Genomic DNA, 24,597 nt, shown 5'->3' with positions numbered 1-24,597 from the left:
GTACATTCTTGTCTTTGAACAGTGATACAATTGGGTATTTAATTTGTGTTTATGGTTTCATAATTCCATGCATACTAGATTATTTTTGAAGGCTTTTCTTTTACATACTATTTTGCTGTTTATCTCACAGGAAAATTGTGTTTATGTATGTCATTTTGTCTGAAACAACCTTATGCAGGAAATCCAGTATACTGACATTGACTACATGGAGGATAAAAAAGACTTCACTTATGATAAAGTCAAGTTTAGTGAGCTGCCTCGGTTTGCTGACTACCTTCACGAGAAGGGACAGAAATACATCCTCATCCTGGTAGGAAACACCCCAGCATCAATGAAGCGTATTTTCAATTTCATCTAACAAAAAACTTTGAAAAGAAGTAAACAGCCGTTTCATGAAATCACCACATAGTAGTTTTCTAACACAACAAATATGTTGTTCCCTTTTGTTGACTCAATTATTTTTAGAGGCCAAATTACCTTGAGAAAAGGTAGTAATAGTTTTAGCTATTAAATATCAATTATAATAACATTGAAGTATTTTGACTGCAGAGTCCTGACTTGATTACCCAATGATCCAGTGTCATATGCCAACATTCATTCACATCATTACCTTGTTTATATTCATTGTGAGTTAATTCATGCAGTTTAATGGCATGTTTCCCCTTACGGGTATCCTTTATATATTTGTGTTTGTCAGGATCCCGCTATTGCCACCAGCACAAGAGTTGGGGGTGCGCCATACGAGTCTTTTGACCGTGGGACTGAAAAGAAAGCCTGGGTCACTGAAAAAGATGGCAATACACCTTTATTGGGAGAGGTGAGATAAAAATACACAGGGATTAAATAATACTGGTTATGTGACAGTAATTGTGTTCTTATCTCCATTTAATATGGACTGCTTAGTTCTTTTAATGATGTCTTATAATTAGCAAGTCATTTGTCCAAATGAAATAAATGTGTAATCTATGTTCTGTACACAAACACAAGTTAAACAAGATTAGACATGAGTAAGATGAGTATCACACTGTACATGATCATTACAAAATTGTAATTATGCTTAATCTTCCATTTAACATTGCAATCAGCATAACAAATAAGGAATCTCTGTTGATTGTAGCTGAGTTCGCTGGAGGATTTAGTCGGAAGTCATCTAAAAAGTGCGTCTGTTGGCCTCTAGCAAGTTTAAACTGGTCGCTCCATGTCCATGTTGTAATCCAAGTACTATAGGAGATGGATAGATGGACCACGGTAGCAATTTGTTTTGATCCTCTGTAATATAGAGTAGGTCATCTATGAAGCAAGTGTATTTGAGTGCACACTGATGTCTGGGTGACTAGTTTGTCCTAATTTCCATCAAACCATAACACACCCTAATGGAAGTTCAAACCCCTAGTGTGCTATTTTCTGCCCATTCACATGCACAGCTTGTTTTTAAAAGGCTCATACCCACTGTGAAGGGTGGATGTGTGAGGGATAAACTACCGTTGCTCTTATGCTTTTACAGCCTTGTTTTGATTATGCACACGATTAGGTTCAGTCCCAGTGCTAATCGCCTTTTCATGCTGCTTATAACAGGTCAAACATATGCATTGATTCCACATTAGTATTTAATCTTAAAATGTTCTACATCACCACATCGCAGATTAAGCATGGAGAGCGAGGGAGAGACACACAGAGAGAGAGAGAGAGAGAGAGAGAGAGAGAGAGAGAGAGAGAGAGAGAGAGAGAGAGAGAGAGAGAGAGAGAGAGAGAGAGAGAGAGAGAGAGAGAGAGAGAGAGAGACGTAAAACTTCATCCTATTGATTTCTAAAAAATAAATCCACCCTTTATTCTTGGGATTTATACTTTGAAGTACTTTACCGTACTGAACTATACACAAGGAGTATGAAAGCAGGCAGCTGGGCAGTATACAGCTACAAAAGGTAACAGATTTGGAAGGGGGGAAAAAAAATCCAGCAAAAGAGAGAAAGCACAGAATTGAAAAAGTTGCTAGCATCAAAGAACCCTGGCATTCTCGCCACCTGCCAGAAACATCTGCCTGAAAGTAAAAAAAAGTAAACTGTGTTTGTATATGTGTGTCTCTGTGCGTGTATTTACCAAGCTCATGCAATGGCGTGATTCATGCGCCAAGGCTTCTAACTACTTTATTGTTGCAGGAAGTCTGAAAAAAGTAGACCGACCTTGAGATTGACTCTGTCCACAAGGCTATTCCTCACACGCCATAATTGCGTACAGAGACCAAGAAGTGAAATCACTTTCATTCTTAGTGGATCAATCATCTTCCTTTGAGCATGATATACAGGATGCCTCTGATCACATGGTCACATCTAGAGCTCTAATACTTTATCGATTTCCTCTCTCAGCAGCGTTCTTTCTCGGATTCTAACACTTGGGTAGTTTCTAGACTACCATTTTTTAAAAACATTTTGACACTTTGTATACTATTTTCCCCTTTTGTTTGAGATACAATACTACTGTTGGTGTTTACTCCAAACGCTCTTCGTACCTTCCAGGTGTGGCCAGGAGTGACTGTGTTTCCAGACTACACCAGCCAAAATTGCATCGACTGGTGGGTTGATGAGTATGAAAGATTCTCCCGGGAGATCAAACATGATGCCCTCTGGATAGTGAGTCTGATTTGAACATTGTATTACCAAAGTTAATTTCAGATTTGTTTTTTTGAACAAGCCAGACATTCATAAGTCAAATGAGCTCCAAAATGAGAGCTCAAAAAGTCAATCTGCTAATTAGATTGTCTTTTTTAGCATGGGTTTGCCAAATGTTTATGTCCAACATCAGCAAGTATTTGTACAAAGTATAATGGAAGGTATATTTTCCAAGTATGAGAATCCACACAATGTTGATGTTGTTCCTAATTATGGCTTATCCTGTTGCAGGACATGAATGAAGTGGCTAACTTCAAGAAAGGATCAACTAAGGGCTGTGACGATAATAACTTGAACTATCCTCCTTACACTCCAAGTAAGAGACATTCTCCCATCAACCATCCCATCCAGTTTCTCTACAGCAGTCTGTCGCAGCATTTCAAAGGCCTGTCTCCTGAGTCATTTTTACTCTTTACCCATCACTGTCCAATTTCTGGAGTTATCACATTATGTAAACAACGTAATCTGGTATGCTTTATAAAATAACCACCATTATCTAATTTTGCAAAATTGGACAAACACACCTACATTACTTTCCAATGCACTGGCTTTTTTCTTCTGCCATGTGGACCCGTTAATCTGATTGATTTCATTCTTTACAGTTGCACGGGTAAAGTGGAAATGTTGTACAAACAGCCTGAGCTGCAAAAGACAAAAAAAAAACATCTGGCAAAAATTTGTTCCTATTCCGGCTGGGTGGAATAGGAACAAGTGACTTGAGTGAAACGTATTATTTTAATGGGTGACTCTTGATATCCGAAATTCAACGAGACAAGAAAACGCACAGAAAATAACGGGAAATTTGAGTTGTACGTCATGACACCTGTATGTACTCGGGCAAATACGTATCTCTAATAATGGACTGAGACCATATACCACAAATGAAGGTTTCTTGATTATAACATATTGTCATCACCCACAGTTATCAGATCAGTATGATCGTGTAAACAGGCTCACCATCACTGCCATCATTTTTCTTTCCAACAGAGATTTTGGATGAGGTGATGTATAGTAAGACTCTGTGTATGGATGCCAAGCAGGCCTGGGGGAACCACTATGATGTTCACAGTCTCTATGGCTACTCCATGGTGCTGGCTACTGAAAAGTGAGTGCAAAATCAATATTAGTGTTTTGCCAACTTGTGCTTTGGAAGCCAACTGGCTGAAATCCATTTAGACCAATGAGGACCATTTAGAACAAAATACATAGTGGAGTTATAAATATAGTTGCATCTGAATCTATGTAATTTCAGTGGGTTACAAACAATAGTCCAGAATTAATGAGACAAAAATGCACTGCACTTCTGCATCTTCCTCCCTAACACCAACTTCCCTCGTGTCATTCCTAACTACAACTATCAACATTCTCTTTCTCTCACCCTGCTACCATTATGCTTACTATCTCTAGACACGTCCCTAACCGTCCAAGTCTGCCCTCTCAAGCTTTTTTTCTCTAAACTTCTAACCAAACCCCAGAAAAAAGGTGAGCTCTGATGTTATCACAAACTCCAGAAGTGATAGAATGTTTTAAGCAGGTGGATCAATCTGCTAAATTCTTATTCCATCACCACAATATTGACGAGAACATTGTGTTTAGACTATTGAGGGCACAACAATCATTTTTTGACTCTAGTTCACCTTTAATTTCTCATTTTATTTATTATTATCACTATTTTTTTCACGTTTGCCTCAGAGAAAGCAATAGATGTTTAAAGTGGCTACCTAATGAAGTGTAAACATAAGTGGGTTCTGAATATTTGAGAAAATCAATTCGGCTTAGATTTCCTTCAAGGAAAAGCATTACGTATGTAGATATAAATAATCACAAACTCTGTCTGTGTATTCAACCAAACCACGTGTCCTGAGGGTCTATATTTATATAAATCATCTTTGACCACTTTGCTTTTTCTCTCTGTTCCTCAGAGCTCTGCAGCGTGTGTTTGGTGGGAACCGTACTCTGATGCTGACCCGCTCCTCCTTTCCGGGTGTAGGGAAATATTCAGGTCATTGGCTGGGGGACAATGCTGCCAACTGGAATGACATAAAATGGGCCATCCCCGGCATGCTAGAGTTTGGTCTGTTTGGAATTCCATATGTGAGTTCTGAACTTTCATTTAAGATCAAACTGCTCTTACGATCTGTTCATTGGCCTCGGATACAATGACTAGAAACCACTAGTTGCCATGAAGGAGCTACAAAAATGTTTGACATCGATGCTGTTGTATTGCTCTCCCTCTCACAATTCTCACTCATCTTCATTAGCATTCCCCTATTTTCCACAATATCTGCCTCAATATGGCAGATCTCAGCAACCACAATTTCCTCTCCTTGAAAACTTTAATTAACCAATTACACTCATCAACGTTTATTTGTCAGTGCTGGACTTACATGGGGGGCAATGGGACCCACTGGCCCATAAAGTACACTTGACATCCAACATAGACATTCATTTTGATGATAAACAGGATAACACTATCAATACCAGCATCTTTACTAGCTAAAAATGAACAGAACACCTCTCACTGTTTTTTCAAAAAGGAAACTTTGAATAGTTCTGTGAAAACAGAATTATTCGCAGTCCATGCATTCATTGACTGGTGTCACTGTATATGCTTTGTTTGTTTCTCTTGGCCTCGGCGCTTCTTGTTTTTGTCACATCAAACGCATACCCTTCCCCAAACACACTTGGCTTGGAGAAAATCAGTGAGCTTGGGACAAGATGAATTCTCAGGGTTTTGTGAAGTCACAATTCAGAATTGCAGCCAAGGTTAGTCAGAATGTTAACTCAGAGGCAATAAAACACTTCCTTCAAGTTTCCTCTTAATTATCATGCAATTCTGGCATTCGGAACACTTTTAGTTGCTAATTGATCCCAATGCTGAGACAGAGAGGGCAAGTCTACCTCAAATGACATCCGTAAAGAATATGAAAAAACATTTATTTTCCTGCAGCATTAGCACATCTGACACACCTCACACATGCACTGTGTTAAGCACACTGCTGAGTTGAAGACACACGCGCACGCACACACACACACACACACACACACACACACACACACACACACACACACACACACACACACACACACACACACACACAATACACACAAAATAAACATTTGTGTGGTCTTGATATGCCACTGACGACAAGGTGTGACTTTAAGGTTCTTCTGTATTCACACACACAATACACATTTCTAACATTGACAGGGAGAAAAATAAGACAGACAAATGGGACTTTGATCGATTTCCACCAACTGAGTTTGTTGTAAACCATGGCCAATAGTAAACAATAGAGCTCAAGCAGTCTTGAATACATATAAAGTCTCTTTCTTAAGGTGCGAAACCTTCCCACTGAGCGGCGAACAATTGCGAATGTTTTTGAAGGCAGTGAATACTGCGTCCACATCATAGTTCATCCGGTTTCTTTCAAGGTTGCTAATGTTTGCGAAACATATGTTGTGGACTGTGTCCAAATACTTCTAGACCTTACTGTACGGATGCCATTTTCTCGCAGGAGGACAGCAAGTATAATAAATATACAATGCTTTCATGCATTCCAGATTGGAGCTGACATCTGTGGATTTTTTGACGACTCAGGTGAAGAATTATGTCGTCGCTGGATGCAAGTGGGAGCTTTCTATCCTTTCAGCCGCAACCACAATGCTCAGGGCTACAAGGTAGTGTGCTCTTAGGTCATGTTGCATTTTCGATGCGGTATTAAACCATCCATCTTAAATAAATTGGTGTAGAAGAGAATTAAGTACAAGAGACATGCATAATGGAAGGGGTCGGTAATTCACTGACAATTGCATTTATGCCTAAAAGCAATCAACTTATTGCACTCAGACAAGCTCAAACTATTTTTACCCGAGTAGACAATTGAATTTGGAAATAACCAATTCTAGAGAAGCTGTTGTCATCTCAATTGGTTGGTCAACAATGTTATGTAACATCAGTAGTAATCACAAAGGATGGCAAATGCAATCAGTGCAAGTACATTTCAAAAGATGCTGGCTCTGATAAAGACCTAACCAACTGGTTGCAAACTGTCAGATAAAGTATATTGATTGATTCTGAAAACGTATCTCTTATAGAAAGGAAAGTTACCATTGTCTACATCATAAATTTGCTTTGGTTATACCCTTTGACTTGTTTTTTACAGCAAGGTAATATACAGATCTTGTACTTTGTAACCATTAGTGTAGATTGGCCTCACCCTGTGCCACACCATTGCAATGTGGATGCAGAATTTATGACATTCTTTTGACAAATAAGTTAGGGATTGAGACTTGACTCCCTGTGACTTGAATGCCGCAAATAAGATGAGACTTAACAGTGAGAGAGAAGCCACTCAATGAGCCAAGAGCAGTGTTCATATTGACATCCAACACTGATTATTTATTGCAGATGAGCACAAAGGACTGGGTAGAAAGATCAGACCATTACTGATGAACAACAAGAAAATAAAGGCTCTTGCAGCAGACGTGACATTTCCATGTTTATCAGGGCCACAAAAATAGAACAGGTCTAAATGTGATGAGTGTCTCATGACCTAGAAAAATTACCAATAATCAGTCATTATCATATTATGTTTTCAGATTGTCAAAACAAATCATTTAGAAAGATTTTATTTTTTTATTTTTCTCCCCATGTTGCCAAGAAATGAAAATCAGCCATTTCATATTTAAATGTGAGAAATTTAGTGCAGCTTGCAAGGCTGACTTGTAAGTACATGAATGTGCTTCCCCCTAAAACAAATCAGAGGGGAAGTGAGGTTCTTGCTCATCAAAACCCATCTCAGTAATAGATGTTGTCTGCAGCCTCAGGATCCAGCAGCATATGGGGCAGGCTCACTTCTGGTGGAGAGCTCCAAACACTACCTGAGGATTCGATACACACTGCTTCCGTATCTCTACACACTCTTCTTCAAAGCCAGCACCACAGGGGAGACCGTAGTACGTCCCCTCATGCATGAGTAAGTCATTTTGAATATTATGGATCCCACAACATGAGTGTTACTTCCAGGAAATGAACTTTTTTTCTCAGTTACTCTGTTTAATTTATGATGCATTTTTTTTCCGGATGTTAATGAACGGTATTTTATTGTTTACTTTTGCTCTTAAGGTTTTACTCTGATGATGCCACCTGGGATGTGGATCGCCAGTTTCTCTGGGGGAAACACCTGCTCATCACACCTGTACTGGACCCGGTTAGTCAATATTTGCGCAACCACACGGATCGTAGGACCATTCACTAAAACTACTGACCCCTCGAGACCAGGACATTTGAATTAGGACATTTTTAAGGCCGTATGTGCCGTACAGATTGGAAGACCAGCTCATCTGACACACACACACATTGACCTCCACTGGGAAAACATGACATGGGATTTGCTTTGTTGCCCTCCCCTCCTCTCATCCCTCTTTCTTCCTCTTCCATACCCACCCTCTTTTCTCTCAGCTCTAATGAGAGCACTGACCTCATTACAAGCAGATTAGAAGTGTAGATGGAAGTGTGTGTGCGAGTGCGCGTATTAATGTGCAAGTGCTAAGTTTTCTGTACTGCGCCGGAGTGTACATGGATCTCTGTATGTGCACAGATTCAACGATTGCGGTCGTGTCAAAGTGGCCTGATTAATGAGCAATTTAGCATGGCCCCTTGTTAATTATGCAGGGGGAGAGTAAATTGGATTCATAGGCTGTATCAAGTTACTTCAAGTGGTGTGATTGTGGAAAAGTTGAAAATACTTCAAGGTGCTGCTCTCAAGGGATTATGGCAAAAGCATAAAAGTTTGCACTAAAACCTAATGAGAATAAAAACAAAGGTTTGTTAGTTCAAGTTTTCAAAGGTCATGAACAGGACAGATGTACTGACCAACATCAACATTGGTGGTGGCAGTCAAATAATTCCATCACCACCTCTGGACCAGGGGCTTATTTTACTTCAACATTCTCGTATACGGGAATATGCATTCCTCAAACAGGAAAAAAAACATGCCAAGGTAAAACACAATGACAGTGAAGCATAATTGAAGATAATGTAATGCTCGGTGTCGAAAAAAATCAATGAAACATTTTTTTCCATCAAAATGTTTGCACACAAAACAAAAAGGAATAAAAAAAATTTACCAATTCTTCAAATGTAACTTTAAAGCGTCTTAAACCTCTGACTTTCAATCAAATGTGAATACTTTGCTCAATGCTAAATCCCACATGTTTTTCTGTTAACCCTTCATTTTCATCCATACAGTATTACCTTTAACTTTAATTCACTGTCTTTCTTGATTCAGCGTTCCATCCATTCACCTACCCATTGCTTTAATGATGCTCAAGCTCCACCTTTCAGATCAAGTAGCTGCACTAACCTTGATCTTTGTGGAAAACAGGGTAGATCTATTGACTTGCTTCACCTCATCCCCTCTGGTCATCATCCACACCATCTTTTTACCCAATTTTTCCAGTAATTTTTTTTCTTGCTTACATCAAATGTGAGCTCCGTTTCTTATCTTGATCCTCCTAATCAGCTGCTGTCAAATCTTTTGTCTGATCCTTTTTCCATTTCATGCAGGATCTCTTTCACCTTACTCTTGCTCACTTTCCCTGTTACTTGCTATCATCTCACCTCTATCTATTGATCATAGTGCCGCATGCATATCAAACTGATCTACATTGTGGTTTAAAGTGCTTGCTTTGGTAATGTCACCATGGAGACGGGACTCGTGCCCTATGTCTCCGAATCACAGCTAGCCGCAATGCTAGCAGCAATACTTACCCTTTCTCTTTTTGTCGCATTGGACAATATGGTGACTGCTCTGCATACAATAGTAGTAAAGTAAATAGTAACAGTAAGGTAAATTAATCCCCCAACCCTGTGCTCTGGATTAAATGTCACCCTTCAAAAACCAAAAGCTCATGCACTCATCGTTTGAAATTCAAACATAGACATCTTTATAAATATATAAACACATATAACAATATTTTTGTTGTTGTCTGGTCTTTTAAAAAACATGCTGTTAAAGAGATGACACGTGACATGCTTTTGATAGGCACCATGGCTCGACACCACTGACATACTGTTATGAAAGAATTGGTGCTTTTTGAGAAGGAGGGTTAGGGTGGCTCCTTGATTCAATGCTCTATCTTTGCTGCCTTCCTCCCTGTCAGAAAGAGCCATAATCTGACAGCGCTATCAAAAGGCTGGTGCTCTTCTATTGATTGCGCTTGTCTGTCTGCCACCTTGAGCCATCAAAAATTGTTGCCAGTTGTCACTTGATATGGTCTTTTCCATCAGTTACATCATAGTACTGCAGACTTAAATGTCGCAAAAAGCTGTGTAAAAGTCTCAGATCACTCAATATACTTTAAAATGACTTAATCTGAGGTAATTGTCTCATTATGTTAATATTTTTAAAATGTTTTGTTTGTGGTGTACTTCAGCTTCTACCATCACAGATTTTAAATATATTGAGAGTTGATGTGCTGAAAGTTTAAGATTAAGGCATTACTCTTTGTTGTCTGTGATTCAGACTCACAAAAAATGTGACTGGAAGAAAAAAAAATATGGTTGGAACGTTGAAAATGAAATCTGCTTATGCATGACAAGTCTTGACACTTCTTTTTTTTGCAGGGCGTGGTTATGTTGGATGCATATATCCCAGACGCTTTGTGGTATGACTATGAGACGGTAAGACATTGTGAATCACATTTTCTATTCTACACTACTTTGAGTTTTCTTAGATCAAATCAATTCAACATATTTTTGCAGGGATTATTTATTAAGAACATACACATGCAACATGCTGTATTAAAGATTGTTTTTATTCATTTACCTCCCATAAACTCTCCTTAGTCATTATTTTTTTATCATTTTGCAAAAATAAGTTTTACTTAAACTATATCTTGGAGACTAATAATCAAACCTGTCTGAGATTGATATCAGCGATGCAAAGGGACAGGAGACAAACACATAGCCATATTAAAATGTTTATTCAGCATTTAGTTAAGAACATGGGCACCCCAATTACATGATTTACGTCTCTGTGCGGACATATGGGGTAATCCAATTCAAAAACAAGTGATTCACAAATGTCAACAACACCAAATTAGCATCTCCTCCATGCAGCCTTAACAAAAAGTAAATATCATAAGCTGGCTCAACGGGGAAGAAGATCATGATTAGGCTAAACTGTATTCTTTGCTGCTGCATCACTGCTGGGTTAATTTATCGCACTACAATCCTTCAGTTCTACAGGTGCAATCAAATGGTGAATGTAATGCTCAAGAGAATGACTGCAGAGGCGGTTTATCAGTATTAAGAGGCATTAGCACACAAAGAACACAGTTTCATGTGGAAGTCTCTGCATGAACCTCTATGTAGGGGACTGGGAGAGCAGATAAGACAGAGTGCAACTGGAGACAAAGATAGAGTGAAATCGGGAGTGCAGACGAGAACCGAGAAACCATCTCCCATATGAAAGGATAAAAGAGGTGTTGAGTCCCTCTGGGATCTTAGTTTGAACATCACAGTGGCATTGTAAAGCGGTCGCAGATCAGATGGACGATTAGATTTCTCGTTGCTGTTGGTTCCTATGTCCGGGTTGGTTCTTAGTGGTTATCTAGGGTGGAGGACGGGAGAACTGGGGCTATTGATCTGCAGCAAAAAGTGCAGGACTAACAGCAAAGGTCAATATGGAATGAAAAGAGAAGCATCAATATGAGTGAAAAAGAACATGTCGGAGGAACAGCAAGAAAGAAAAGTGGAATAACTAGAACTAGAAGAACAAAAGACACTTTAACCTTTAAACAACCAAAACAAAAAGCATTTTATATTCCCGTTTTTCAGTTTAATCATACAAAATTCAAGTTTTTCAAATTGTAGCTTTACCACAAGGATGGAATGTCTCTCAAGGGTGAAAATAAACAAGAAAATACATAAGAAATAAAGAAATACAACCATACCACACACCCATAGCACTGCACTTACAAAAAAAAAATGGCACAGACTTCGATGGAAACGCAGAGAAAAGAAAATTAGAGCATCACATGAGAGGATAACAGGACCTAGAATAGGATGGCGAATTAGATGAGATTGAGAGAAGATTTTTTTAAATTGTTTTGGCCTGCCATAAAAGTTCAGGCCTCAGGAGATCAGAAATTAAGTGTGCACTATCTAGGGCTCAGCAGCAATGCAGCAATGAGATTTAGAGAAACCGTAGAGGACTCTTCAGAAGGCGTTTTAATAAGAGGTGGCTGGGTTGGTATACTAAGCAAAATAACCTAGTGTACTGGTAGTATGAAAACTCAGACCTGCATTAAGACAATTTGTAAAACAGATTCTCTTGTCTTACCAATCAGATGAAACCATTGGCAGAGCGCAGACAAAAAATTAAGCTACATCTACCGGGTGACAAGCTTGGTTTACACATAAGAGGCGGTGCTGTTCTCCCCACGCAGAAAGCAGCTGTCACCACCACATACAGGTACAGACTTACAAAAACACTTTGAACTGAAGTAAAAAAACAAACAAAAAAAAACATGGTTGGACTGTTGGCGGGTTTGCATGCATCTGTACCCAATAAGAGCAATTGGGGTTCCATTCTTTACTCTAAGAGATCGCTATTAGACTGTAAATTTTATCTGAAGGTGGAAAAGATGGTTGACCATAGTATAATTAGAGATTGCTCGAGCATTGGACATTTTTATATGATGGTTGGCTAGCTTTTGAGAATCTTGGAATGACCACTGAAGTTTTCCCAAACACTTTGAAATCTGGAGATGGAATTTCCATAGGATTAATTGTCAGTTGTGAGCATGAGCGCTTGATGATGTCCAGGTATAAGAATACCTTTGGCAACCCTGAACAGCGTATACAACAGGCAGCATATTTATATCATCTAATGCCTGGAGGGGCGGCTTGATCCTAGAGGTCCCCAAGTAGGGAGAGGGGGATCTAGCTTTTGCACTAATCAGCCTGTTCACTTGGTGACAATGGCATAAAGATGTATCCTTGATGGTTAAAATTGGAAACATGATCATACATACATAATACTGTATGTATTAGTAATATGGATAATATCTTAATCATAATATTTGAATCAAACTTTAATCATCTGAAGGATTTGCATGACCCATTAGTACGCCACATATCTTCATTATTCAACTTGCATGTCACATTGGCGGCTCGGTGGAGCACTGGTTCGCACGCCCGCCGGAGCACTGGTTCGCACGCCCGCCTCACAGTTAGGAGGGTGTCGGTTCGATTCCACCTCCGACCATCCCTGTGTGGAGTTTGCATGTTCTCCCCGAGCCCGCGTGGGTTTTCTCCGGGCTCTCCGGTTTCCTCCCACATCCCCAAAACATGCTTGGAAGGCCGATTGAGCACTCCAAATTGCCCCTAGGTGTGAGTGCGAGTGCAAATGTTTGTTCGTCTCTGTGTGCCCTGCGATTGGCTGGCAACCAGTTCAGGGTGTCCCCCACCTACTGCCCGATGACGGCTGGGATAGGCTCCAGCACGCCTGCGACCCCCGTGGGGACAAAGTGGGACAGAAAATGGATGGATGGATGCATGTCACATGCATGTATGCAAACAACAAAAGGGGAAATATGTCTCTATTTTTAGCTACTGTAGATGTAATGGCCAGACATCCCCAGACTGTTTTGAGTAATTTTTGTGAACGTTTTCTCCGTCCTATTTTGCTCTACAGTCGACGCAATCCAATGGGTCTGATTATTGCTCTTGATGACAAAGCCCAGGCTGCAGGGGAGCTTTTCTGGGATGATGGAGATTCCAGAGGTAATGTTTCACAAATAGTGTTTATGTTGTTCCAAATAAGAGCACAGCAAGCCATGAAATGTTCTGTGTTTTGGAAGGCATTTTCTGACAGATTTGAGCATTTTTATCACATTGTTCATCATTTCTATTCAAATTAACCATACTATTAGTAGTGGAGGAATTCTAGATGACACAACGTGTATCGATGTGAAAGCATATGAGAGACAATGACTCTTTCAGGTACACTTTTTTTATTTAACTTTGATTGAGGCACGTATACAGCGTTTCCATTAGGAATGCGCAACTTACAAAATGAAAATGCTTGTACCAAATTGTTTAAACATTCTGCTCACACAGCTGAACAAATGAAGGTCAGTCACACAGTGTGACAGTACACCGGCTATGTCAAATCACTGTGACAAATCTGTTTTCTTTTTTTTTTTTTCGCAGACACTGTTAAAAAAGGAAACTACATCCACTACAAATTTACTGTTCTCCATGTAAGTCTCCCTCAAATACATCTTTTTTTTTGCAAATTCAGCACTATCTTTCTATCTGATCTTGGCTCAGTTTCAAAGTTAAAAAAAGGAAATGTGTCAAATTTCCATAAATAATACATAAATACAAATACATAAAGGCAAAAATAATTGAGTCAGTTAGTTATTATAGTGGGATTTTATCTAGTAGTTAAAAACTGTCAGGTTCATGGCTGTCCGACTTGGATTGAATATCAAACTGCTTTTTCTGCGTCACAGGGGGTACTCACCATGCAGGTGATGCATGCTGGCTACAGGGATCCCAACAACCTACATTTTGAAGACATCACAATCTTGGGCGTTCCCCATCCTCCTGTGTCTGCCTCTGTGACACACGTGGGCTCTGGGTCACATGGAAATTCTACGACCATTGTTCCATCTTCCAGCATAGAGCATGATGCAACCAAGGAGGTACTGTTTAGTCATATTCAACCTCATTCACACAGTTTTGCATCCTATTATTAACTTTCATAGAGGTGTTTTTTTTGCGCTCAAGCAGCCATATGATACTGACGAATGTTGCATGGTAGTGAAATATTAAAATGGTACTGCATTCTATAATTACTTAAGTACTTTGCAAAAACAATATTTGTCTGAGATTTTAGTTAAGTATTTTCAATTTCATACAAATAATTATGATTCATTGGTTGACTACATGTTGCAACTATGCAGGACAGGTGCAAGGAGGATGACTGTACAGTCTTGGCTGTACCATTTCAAGGTTAGCCACTAAGTGTGAGAAATGGTTACAATTTACTGTGGGTGGGTATTTATATAAAAAGAGACAGGAAAAAAAATGACTAAGGGTAACAACCCTTTCATGTGCAAACAGGGTTATGAGTTAAAAGCCTATAAGACAAGAGTCTATAAAATGAGAAAACATCCATTTAAGCAATATTGTAGATTGTTTCCTCGTATAGAAAAGTGTTCCTTCATGCTCAAGGTTTTTCTGGTCAAACACAGAAGGGTACATTTATCAAATTTTACACCATCATTGTCTGAAGGTGAAGGACAAAGCACTCTTAACTTTCTCCACATTTCTCATCGGACTGAGCCAAGCTCCTACACATTCAACATTAGTTGAATAAAGCTTAATTCTATGATTGTCAGTCACTAATTGACAGCGTAATTTATTGTTGTATTTATCTAGTTTGCTTATGATATAACTCTGCACTCAACTCTTGGAACCTTCACTGCAATTTATGTCTTTGGCTCTAGTTTCTTGCTTTAAATTTTGAATCATGCCTTCACAGGAATCCCCAGCTAAACATCTGCACTTTGAAGTTCCCCATCAGACATTTTATTTTATTGTAATAACGGTAATATGAGTTCAAAAGAAAGGGACACGTTTTGATGAACATCACTAATGTCTAGCAAACAGATCCAGAAACTTTAGGGTGGTACTATGACTGTGGAGCTCCCTCAAGATTGTGTGAGTCATAGTTCCCCATAGAGGCTGTTGAAGCTGCTTTGAAAATTAACAGATGTGTCTTAATTGGTAGTACAAACATCACCCATTAGTCAGTCTCAAGGAAACCTGTCTGTACAAAGCTTCCCCATGCAGGAGAATTGGCCTCATTCCACTCCACATTTGTTCTCAGTGGTGTTTTACTGTACAGTGTATATAAAACAAAAGAAATGTGATGCACCAATCCCTTTGGTGTGCTAAAAAACAGGAACACTTGAATATTTTTCCTGTCTGGTGTGGTTTTTAAAGTAAAACCAGTGCTAGAGAGGATACCCAATTTGAAGCCAAAACAGCTACATTTTAGCCATAAAAATTGAATATGCACTTACTTTATTGTCCTTGTCACCATTTTTACAAAAATAAACCTTCCAGGAAAGTCCTTTATCTGTTTTAAACAACTTTTTAACATGTTTCTATCAATCATTTGATTTAATTTAAAAAGTGTTAAAATAATCAACTGCTGTGTTAAATAGACAAATCAACTCTGATAAATCTTTTACATTGATCTCCAATTGTACAACTCCAGGTATGATCAATGTATTTGCTGATAGAAAAAAAATCACATGTAAACAGTGTTTTTTTTTTCTATTTGGTCATCAGTTTTTATTGTAATTGGAATACAAAAACATGTACACCATCATGATAGTACAAAGATTCAGTATGAGCCCGACCTCAGACAGTTTAATTGGTCCACTGTGATGTGTTGGTCAATTGCAGTGGTCAGGTGTGACGAGACTATTGGTGGCATGAGCCTCGTTAGTAAAAATCCATAAATTTGAACAGTGTCACATTTATAGCCACTGAGTTCAGAGCATCTGGGAAAAGAGTATATAATCCTGTCGTCCCGAAATTACCGTACTTACCCATTTCAGGTTTGTGGGAATACTGGAGTCTGTATCTCCTCTGACTGTGATTGAAAGGCAGACGAGAGTGTTGGCTGGTAGCCATCTAAACCCAGGGTAGATAATGGCAACGTTTTGCACAATATTGCTACTTGCAGGTTCTGTTCATACGACGGTTGTCTTTAACTCTGGGGGAGACGTATCTTGTGCGTTGGGAGGTGATGCAAGAGGAGTACCAGCGCGTTGACTGCTACCCTGAGGAGCATGCAACTGAGGCAAACTGCAAGGACCGAGGCTGCATCTGGAAGGTTAGGAGAAAATACATTATCAGAACTAAATTTTTCATTCTTAGTCTAAAATCTTCTTTATTCTTGCAACATCTTTATCAGCCAAGCAACATTGAACGGGTTCCATGGTGCTACTATCCAAAAGACTATGGATATCATGTCAGATTAAGTGAAATAACCATGTCTGGCTTTTGGTTGGAAATCATTCGGAACAAAAGGTACCAGAGCAGGGGCCACTCGGAGTCTCGTGACATTGACATCCTCCGTGTTCAAATCACCTACCACAGCAGTAGCATGCTGCAGTTGAAGGTATGTTTATTTGTCCACGTATCATGATATCTCATTGTGAACAAACAAACAAAATTGTAAACACAGCCGAGTAGAATCACCTTGTGGATTATACGTAGATCCCTTAATTTCCTTGAAAAGGCCCTCGTGTCCCAGTATTTTTGCCCATATAGTAAATCAGTCAATAGCATATGCTGAATTGTTGTTTCCACCAGCTGTTTCCATCATGTGTGTTCACCACGCAAGTACTAATATGCCCTTCTGTCCAGATCTGGGACCCAGCCAGTGATCGTTATGAGGTTCCAGTTCCGCTCTCTGTCCCAACTGTTCCGGATACTAATGAGGACGAACGGCTTTACAAAGTCCTTTATAAAAGTGATCCATTTGGCATCCAAGTCATACGGAAAAGCACTGGGACCACAATGTGAGTGCAAATGTTAACGGACACTATAGTTGGATTTTGGTTTTCTGATCTGCTCAGTGCATTCACATTGAATGCTACCAACGACTGCATGTTTTCAAAATTAGACTGAGTCACATTTTTGTTTGCTGTTGATATAACATTTGACTCATGCAAGAAGTTAAAGTTACAATTGGACACTATGTGTTATTTGAAAACATTGCTGCACACAATTCCTGGCAACAAAATAGGGTGCCTCTAGACAATTTAAGGACATCTAATATAGACATTAGAAAAAATGAATGTCTTTACAAAGATGCTTATGGTCAGTTTTGATCCAAACTAAATTGTTACAGTTAACCAACTATATTACCACAGTGTTGTAAAACTGCATGCCATCAAACTGAGAGCCATTTCTAAGTTTTAGCCTTGTCATTAACTCCTCTCAGTATGATGTACGGTACATACTGCTGTTCTACACCCCTCCACTCTACAATTGCAATAATTAACATACTGTATTAGTGCAGGTTTAGCAAACACACAATAAACCCATTTAGTAAAGGTACACACATATAATTCATAATAAATCAATTCTAGCTAGATCAATTTCCTTATGTGTGATCAACACATTTGTCAATATGAACTCTCCTTGAGCGTAACAGATAATTAATTAGTTGCTGAGGTTATTTGCTTTCAGTCAATGAGTGTGACCACCTGCACAACATATGAGCTAAAGAAATGGCAGTAACTTGCAGCTAAGAACATTGAAGTCATGTTTACAATGCTAAAAAATAAATAGCACTTATATGCATACTTTGGGACCTCTCTGAGGAAGAGTGACTACATCATTTGAAATGTGGCTGATTCGTCTCCCTGAAAATGAGCCATTACTCCCTTTGGAATTAAACTTGTTAAACTTTGTAACGTGGATAACTCCCTTTACAATCATTACTCTGATTGATTCTGAGTCTCTCACTTTTTTCTCAGTTGGGACTCAGCGTTGCCAGGTTTTACCTTCACAGACATGTTTATTCAAGTATCAACACGTCTCTCATCCGAGTATGTTTACGGCTTTGGTGAGACAGAACATTCAACATACAAACATGACCTGAACTATCACACCTGGGGTATGTTCGCCAAAGACCAGCCTCCTGGTGTAAGTATCTTACTGAAACGCAACATTTCAAAACGAAGAGTTGTTTTTCTTCTCTGCTTAATTATTTGATCAAATAAAATCATATTTGGGGAGTGCTTAGAACCTGCAATTTATCATTTTAAGATGATAACATTTTCTACATTTTTATACATGTCACCAAATGTGTTTATAGAGGGGTTGACTTAGGTCATTTAAATACAAAGTATTTTTCCTACATAATTTTCAACTAAAGAGGTTGCCCTCTAATAACAACATGGGATACAATGAGTCAGCACCAGTACCTTACATTGACATCACTACATCATAACCCCTGTCTTCCCCTTGGAGTTATTTCAAACAGTTAGCAAGGCAATGGACTACACGTAGGCACCCACACAACCACGTACACACATGCACGGAAACACGCGCACACACAATTTTAACAGCTCCTCAGGTACCAGTAGACTAGGAAGCTGATGAAGCCTGACATGCCCGTGAGCTTTCGTCATAGATGTTGACATCTCAAAGTGGCAGATTTCCTGTCTCTAGCACATCACTGTATCCCCTGTTGCCCAGTCCATCTTGTTTTATAGTCTCATTGTAATGTTCAGTTGGGTAAGCGAATCTCAAAGCTCCACACTATAATTTGCACTCTTCTGCAAACATACAAGAAACGTAGCAACCAAAAATGAATGTCCCAAACTTGACCATGCTCTCTTTATTACAGTACAAGATGAACTGCTATGGAGTTCACCCATTCTATATGGGCCTCGAGACCACTACTGATGCTCATGGTGTGCTGCTGCTAAACAGCAATGCAATGGGTGAGAGGAAATCAAAACACTCAAGCCTGTATGAAGTGTACATATTCTGACTGTGCCCACTGGGGTTTCCTTTAGTCTATGTGGCGCCCTATCATATTCCAATAACATGCATGGTATTTTAATTTCACAGTAAATTGCCCTAAAGTTTTGAATCTGAGTGTTTGTCTATCTACCCTCAACTGGCTGGCGACCAGCCCAGTGCGTACTCCACTTCTAACACAAAGTCATGTAAGACCAGTTCACTCATTACCCAACAGTTGGACATGGAGTGTAGAAAATGGATGGATATATAATATACACACTCCAATTCCAAATTGGATAAAACAATAAGGCTTGTTTTTCTACAAAAATGCAGAACAATCCATTACATTTTATGTTTGGAATGCAACTGGTCTTTTAGCAAATCGACCCACAACAAGAATGAGTACATACACATGGCACATTAATGAGTACGCACACTCATAAATTATGCATAAAATAGAACTATGCAAATGTATACAAATCTTGTACTATTTTATTCTTGCCTTTCCCCACGTTTCTCCATGAAAACCATGACTTGCACACAGAGCAAAATGATTAAATAGGTTAAAATAAACGTGTTTTTATGCGTGTGTACACAGATGTGACTTTTCAGCCTATGCCAGCTTTAACCTACCGAACTGTGGGAGGCATCCTAGATTTCTACATGGTCCTAGGACCTACACCTGAGAATGTTGTACAGCAGTACACTGCTGTAAGTCTTCTTAGTTTCATGATTTCTTTTACGTATATATGCATAAGTGTGAATGTGAGTGTGTGTGTCAGTGAGTGAGTGAGTGAGTGAGTGAGTGAGTGAGTGAGTGAGTGAGTGAGTGAGTGAGTGAGTGAGTGAGTGAGTGAAGAGAGAGAGAGAGAGAGAGAGAGAGAGAGAGAGAGAGAGAGAGAGAGAGAGAGAGAGAGAGAGAGAGAGAGAGAGAGAGTGTGTTTAGACTGTCCAAATGAGAGAATGCAATGAAGTGAAAAACTCCCAGCTGCTGCAGTCCATCAACGAAGGCCCAGGGCCAGACACAACACACACGCGCACCATCAGGCTCACAATTCAAAATGTTACTCTCAAACACATAGACACACATTTATATCCAAAACTTTTTTTCTGCTGAAGTGTTTTGACTCCCTCGTTTGTTTTTTGTCTTAATAGCTGATTGGAAGACCTGTTCTACCTGCTTATTGGTCCCTCGGATTTCAGCTATGTCGCTATGGATATGCTAATGACAAGGAGATAGCAGATCTATACACACAAATGAGAGCAGCAGGTATTCCCTACGTAAGTTCTGTGAGACTCTTAGAGTTGTTTTTCATAATTGCAGATGATACCATTAACATTGACATTGATGGAATAGTTACCGTATTGGCCCAAATATAAGACGACCCTGATTATAAGACGACCCCCTCTTTTTTAAGACTCAAGCTTGAAAAAATAATTTTTTAACACCAAATTGAATCTTTATACAGAAAATAATTACAGTACATCTGAAAAAAATGGCGCCATCTAGCTTTGTGAATGGGTAGAATGTCTAGACCCCGAATGTAAGACGACCGCCACTTTTTCAGTCTTATTTCAATGCAAAAAACACCGTCTCATATTCAGGCCAATACAGTATATATTACAGTGGATGATGTTTAATTGTTTTTTTAAATGGAATCTTCAGGACGTGCAGTATGCAGATATTGATTACATGAAACAGCAGCTTGACTTTGTCCTGGACCCAGAGTTTGCTGGACTACCTTCTCTGGTTAATGACATGAGAAAAGAGGGCATGAGGTTCATCTTCATTCTGGTAATCAACAAACCTAGAATTCTGAATAACACAGCCAAATAGACTAACGGGAAACATACCAGGCTTGATCGGCTAAATGTTACCAACAGATAGATGTTACCAACTAGAAAGTGTTGCTTTTTTAATTTATGCTGTTGCCTTTTTTTTTTAATACCAGGACCCAGCCATTTCAGGCAATGAGACCCATTATCCTGCCTATGAGAGGGGTAAGGCCTTAGATGTCTTCATTAAATGGCCGAAAAAACTTAGCGATGACATCGTGTGGGGAAAGGTAAGATGGCCTGAATAGCCATACAAAAATTAAATGCAAGAATACTTTTTATCCAGTACACAGAATGTATGAAATGATGTCATTGGCATTATTGCCTTGCAGGTTTGGCCTGATTACCCAAATGTCACAGTAAATGAGTCTCTGGACTGGGACACTCAAGTAGAGGTATAGTTTTAAGATAATTATAAAGATATGTGATATTTTATAATGAAGCATCCAAAGTCAAACACAATCCTCCCCATGCTCGATATCATTGCCCAAACATTGTTTCGCAGAGGAAATAATATCAATTATGAATGTTTGTTTTTTTAAAAAGTCAGGTTTTTCAAGGAAACATTGGCTGAATTCCAAATCATTTAACTTTGGAAGTTTTCAACTTTGGAGGTCCTACTTTGATGTATGAATATACAGGATCTTGTATGGAAAATTTGCACATTTGTAAAAGTTACAATGACGCAATAAACCCAGTTTACATTCACCAATTATTTCCCTGATCACATCTTCTCAGATCTACAGGGCTTACACTGCCTTCCCTGACTTCTTCCGTAATGCAACGGCAAAGTGGTGGCATCAAGAGATCATGGATTTCTATCAGACAACTATGAAATTTGATGGGCTGTGGATTGTGAGTAACCATGAACAGAACAGAACATTGACCTTGTTTTGATACTGCCTAATTGTGTCCAATTTTCTTTTGGACTTTTACACTCAAATGTATCTCTGTGCTTACCCACAGGACATGAATGAACCTGCCAGTTTTGTGCATGGCACAGTGGGGGGGAAATGTCTGGGTGACCCTCTGCTTGAGAAACCTCTATATATGCCATGTAGGACTTACACAACATCATGTTATGCATCTTCGCCTAACATTTTGTTGTCAAGCAACAATAACTCTTCTCTCTGGATGTGTTTTGTGTCTTTGTCCAAATAGCCTTGGAATCTAAACATCTTGGATTAAATCATAAGACTCTGTGCATGAACAGCGAACAGATTCTCAGTGACGGAACACCAGTCAGGCACTATGATGTTCACAGCCTCTACGGCTGGTCCCACACAAAGCCTACTTATGAGTGAGATCCTACATGATGTATTTCTGTCAGAATTTAGCTGAGTATTTTTTCACAATTAGACTGAAATAGTGCATGAAAGCCCAAAAACTTACCATGTCAGATAATGTTTTTCATTCATAACTGCATCATTTTGTCTTCATACAGTGCCTTGTTGAATGTCACTGGTAGACGAGGTATTGTGGTGACCAGGTCCACTTATCCCTCCAGTGGAAAATGGGCTGGGCATTGGCTGGGTGACAACAATGCTAGTTGGGACCAGTTGTATAAATCCATAATAGGTACTGTACTGTACACACTCGTAACATTTAACGTTCTAAAAACATGAGCTTGCACACCCATACCTTTTGTGAAAAGCGGGAAGTCACACAAGATTTTCCTCTCTTACAGGTATGATGGAGTTCAGTCTGTTTGGCATCCCTTATGTAAGTATCATCATCTAATCTTTTTTTTTTTATAGGATAATCTTATTGATGTGACCTTGTCTGCTCTAAGTAGATTACATGGCCACAGTGATGTTATTTCATTTTTTTTTGGACCGTTTGATCAGAGGACATCTTGTACAGCATGCTGTTAGAACAGGAGGCGGGAATCTTGTTGCTGTCAGTCAACATTAAAAAAATGGGTCAATTCTTCAAACAAAAAGTAATTTCCATCAGCAGGCTGCTAAAGACATGCATTAAAGCAAATTTTTTTTTGTCTAGGTTTGTTAAAGGTTGCAAACTTTTGTGAACATCTGATGAATTTCTATCCAACTGTTAAATGAAAAATGTGCCTTATTAGGACCAACTCATCATCTGCACGATGAATGTCCACTGTCTCACTTCCAACCATATTAATCACATTTGCCCATCCTCTTCTATTCTCTTATTTTCATCTTTTTGTGGGCTGTCATGGCCGCCAGGAGTTTAGTGTAAACGCAGCATAATATGCATACATTTGAATTGTGAAAGGAAGCCAAAATACCCAAAGAAATTCACACAAGCACTGGGAGAACAATGAAATTTAGCCTGAGCCGAGATTTTAATCCAGCAACCCTATTTTCACTGTTGTCTCTTCTTTTCTTTCATTGGACTTCACTTTCAGACTGGGGCAGATATATGCGGGTTCTTCAATACAGCTAAATATGAGATGTGCCTTCGCTGGATGCAGCTGGGTGCTTTCTATCCATATTCACGAAACCATAACGGCAAGGGCAACCCGGTGAGTAAACTTCGAGTGGAATGATTAAAGCTTAGTTTACTATGACGGAGAAATATCACTCCACTTTCAAACCACAACTTGCATTTTTTTGACATGGATCATCCATATTTTGGAATATTACATGAGGAGCTATCTTAGGTTCAGGTTGTAATAATTATTTTCGATGATGAAATGAAAGAATACGCCTTTATGTTCAGAACGAAATTCACAGCATTTGTTTGTTTTGCTGTGTATAATGTGTTTCAAAATCTGAACAAATTGTAAGTCGAACAGCTCCCCTGACTGGTTTGCGGTGCACCATATGCGTTCCACTGAATTTGAATACTGTAATCGCTTCAAGTACCTGAATATCTTCACAGAGCATGTAGTAGGTACTTGTTCTCTGGGAGTGAGGCAAATCTTTGCAAAAAATACAAAGGTGTACACATGCACACATTCACGCGCACACACACACACACACACACACACACACACACACACACACACACACACACACACACACATATACACACACACACACATAAATCTCCAAAGAGATACACTGGTTTGGTGTTGTGTTGGTGGCAGTCATTCTTGCAGTGACCTTTAAGAGCTTTGGAACACATCTAAGAAATCCAATAAGGCCCGTCCAGGGATCGATCCCATGAGACAAAATTTCTCTGCAATGGAGTCTGAAGTACTCGACGGGACAGTTTGTGTGTGTGTGTGTGCGTATGTATTGTGGGTGGGGACTTAATTGAATTCTCAAGGTGATCTGAGCACCACTGCACATCACCTACTCCCCCAACACGAACCCCATTATTCCAGTGGTTTTGTAATGGCTTGCAAATGGGATAACATCTAGAGGATGATTACCCAGGTCTGTGTTTTTTAGCTTGGAATAAAAAACTTAAGGAAGAAGACCAAGATGGCTATGCACCATCTAGAAAAGAGGCAGGGAGAAAAGGAACATCAGGCACAGCTTTTTTTTATGCGGTGGGAATTTAGGAATTCAACAATCCGTCATGTGCCTTGACAGT

General features: G+C 39.3%; 1 protein-coding gene across 2 annotated transcripts in view; it reads left to right on the top strand.

The window, feature by feature from the left end:
- si (sucrase-isomaltase) overlaps positions 1-24,597 on the top strand; it is a 40,082-nt gene that overhangs the window by 7,961 nt on the left and 7,524 nt on the right. For both annotated transcript variants that reach the window (XR_015066632.1, XM_085915819.1), the window contains 30 exons: positions 179-310; positions 698-817; positions 2,514-2,627; positions 2,898-2,982; positions 3,654-3,771; positions 4,589-4,760; positions 6,231-6,347; positions 7,491-7,645; positions 7,795-7,879; positions 10,297-10,353; positions 12,024-12,148; positions 13,373-13,461; positions 13,891-13,940; positions 14,196-14,387; positions 16,445-16,594; positions 16,676-16,882; positions 17,131-17,285; positions 18,249-18,417; positions 19,124-19,220; positions 19,841-19,953; positions 20,398-20,523; positions 20,909-21,037; positions 21,195-21,308; positions 21,411-21,473; positions 21,817-21,933; positions 22,045-22,135; positions 22,240-22,378; positions 22,523-22,656; positions 22,766-22,800; positions 23,462-23,578. Coding sequence is in view for 1 of the 2 variants with exons in the window: in XM_085915819.1 (XP_085771945.1) it covers positions 179-310; positions 698-817; positions 2,514-2,627; positions 2,898-2,982; positions 3,654-3,771; positions 4,589-4,760; positions 6,231-6,347; positions 7,491-7,645; positions 7,795-7,879; positions 10,297-10,353; positions 12,024-12,148; positions 13,373-13,461; positions 13,891-13,940; positions 14,196-14,387; positions 16,445-16,594; positions 16,676-16,882; positions 17,131-17,285; positions 18,249-18,417; positions 19,124-19,220; positions 19,841-19,953; positions 20,398-20,523; positions 20,909-21,037; positions 21,195-21,308; positions 21,411-21,473; positions 21,817-21,933; positions 22,045-22,135; positions 22,240-22,378; positions 22,523-22,656; positions 22,766-22,800; positions 23,462-23,578 (3,567 nt within the window). In the remaining variant the exon portion in view is untranslated. The remainder of the gene's footprint in view (positions 1-178; positions 311-697; positions 818-2,513; positions 2,628-2,897; positions 2,983-3,653; positions 3,772-4,588; positions 4,761-6,230; positions 6,348-7,490; positions 7,646-7,794; positions 7,880-10,296; positions 10,354-12,023; positions 12,149-13,372; positions 13,462-13,890; positions 13,941-14,195; positions 14,388-16,444; positions 16,595-16,675; positions 16,883-17,130; positions 17,286-18,248; positions 18,418-19,123; positions 19,221-19,840; positions 19,954-20,397; positions 20,524-20,908; positions 21,038-21,194; positions 21,309-21,410; positions 21,474-21,816; positions 21,934-22,044; positions 22,136-22,239; positions 22,379-22,522; positions 22,657-22,765; positions 22,801-23,461; positions 23,579-24,597) is intronic.

The sequence above is a fragment of the Syngnathus leptorhynchus genome, chromosome 7 (genome assembly GCF_054491065.1).
Source record: "Syngnathus leptorhynchus isolate UIUO chromosome 7, UIUO_Slep, whole genome shotgun sequence".
In the NCBI taxonomy this organism is placed as follows: Eukaryota; Metazoa; Chordata; class Actinopteri; order Syngnathiformes; family Syngnathidae; genus Syngnathus; species Syngnathus leptorhynchus.
This window is presented reverse-complemented; position numbering and strand designations above follow the sequence as displayed.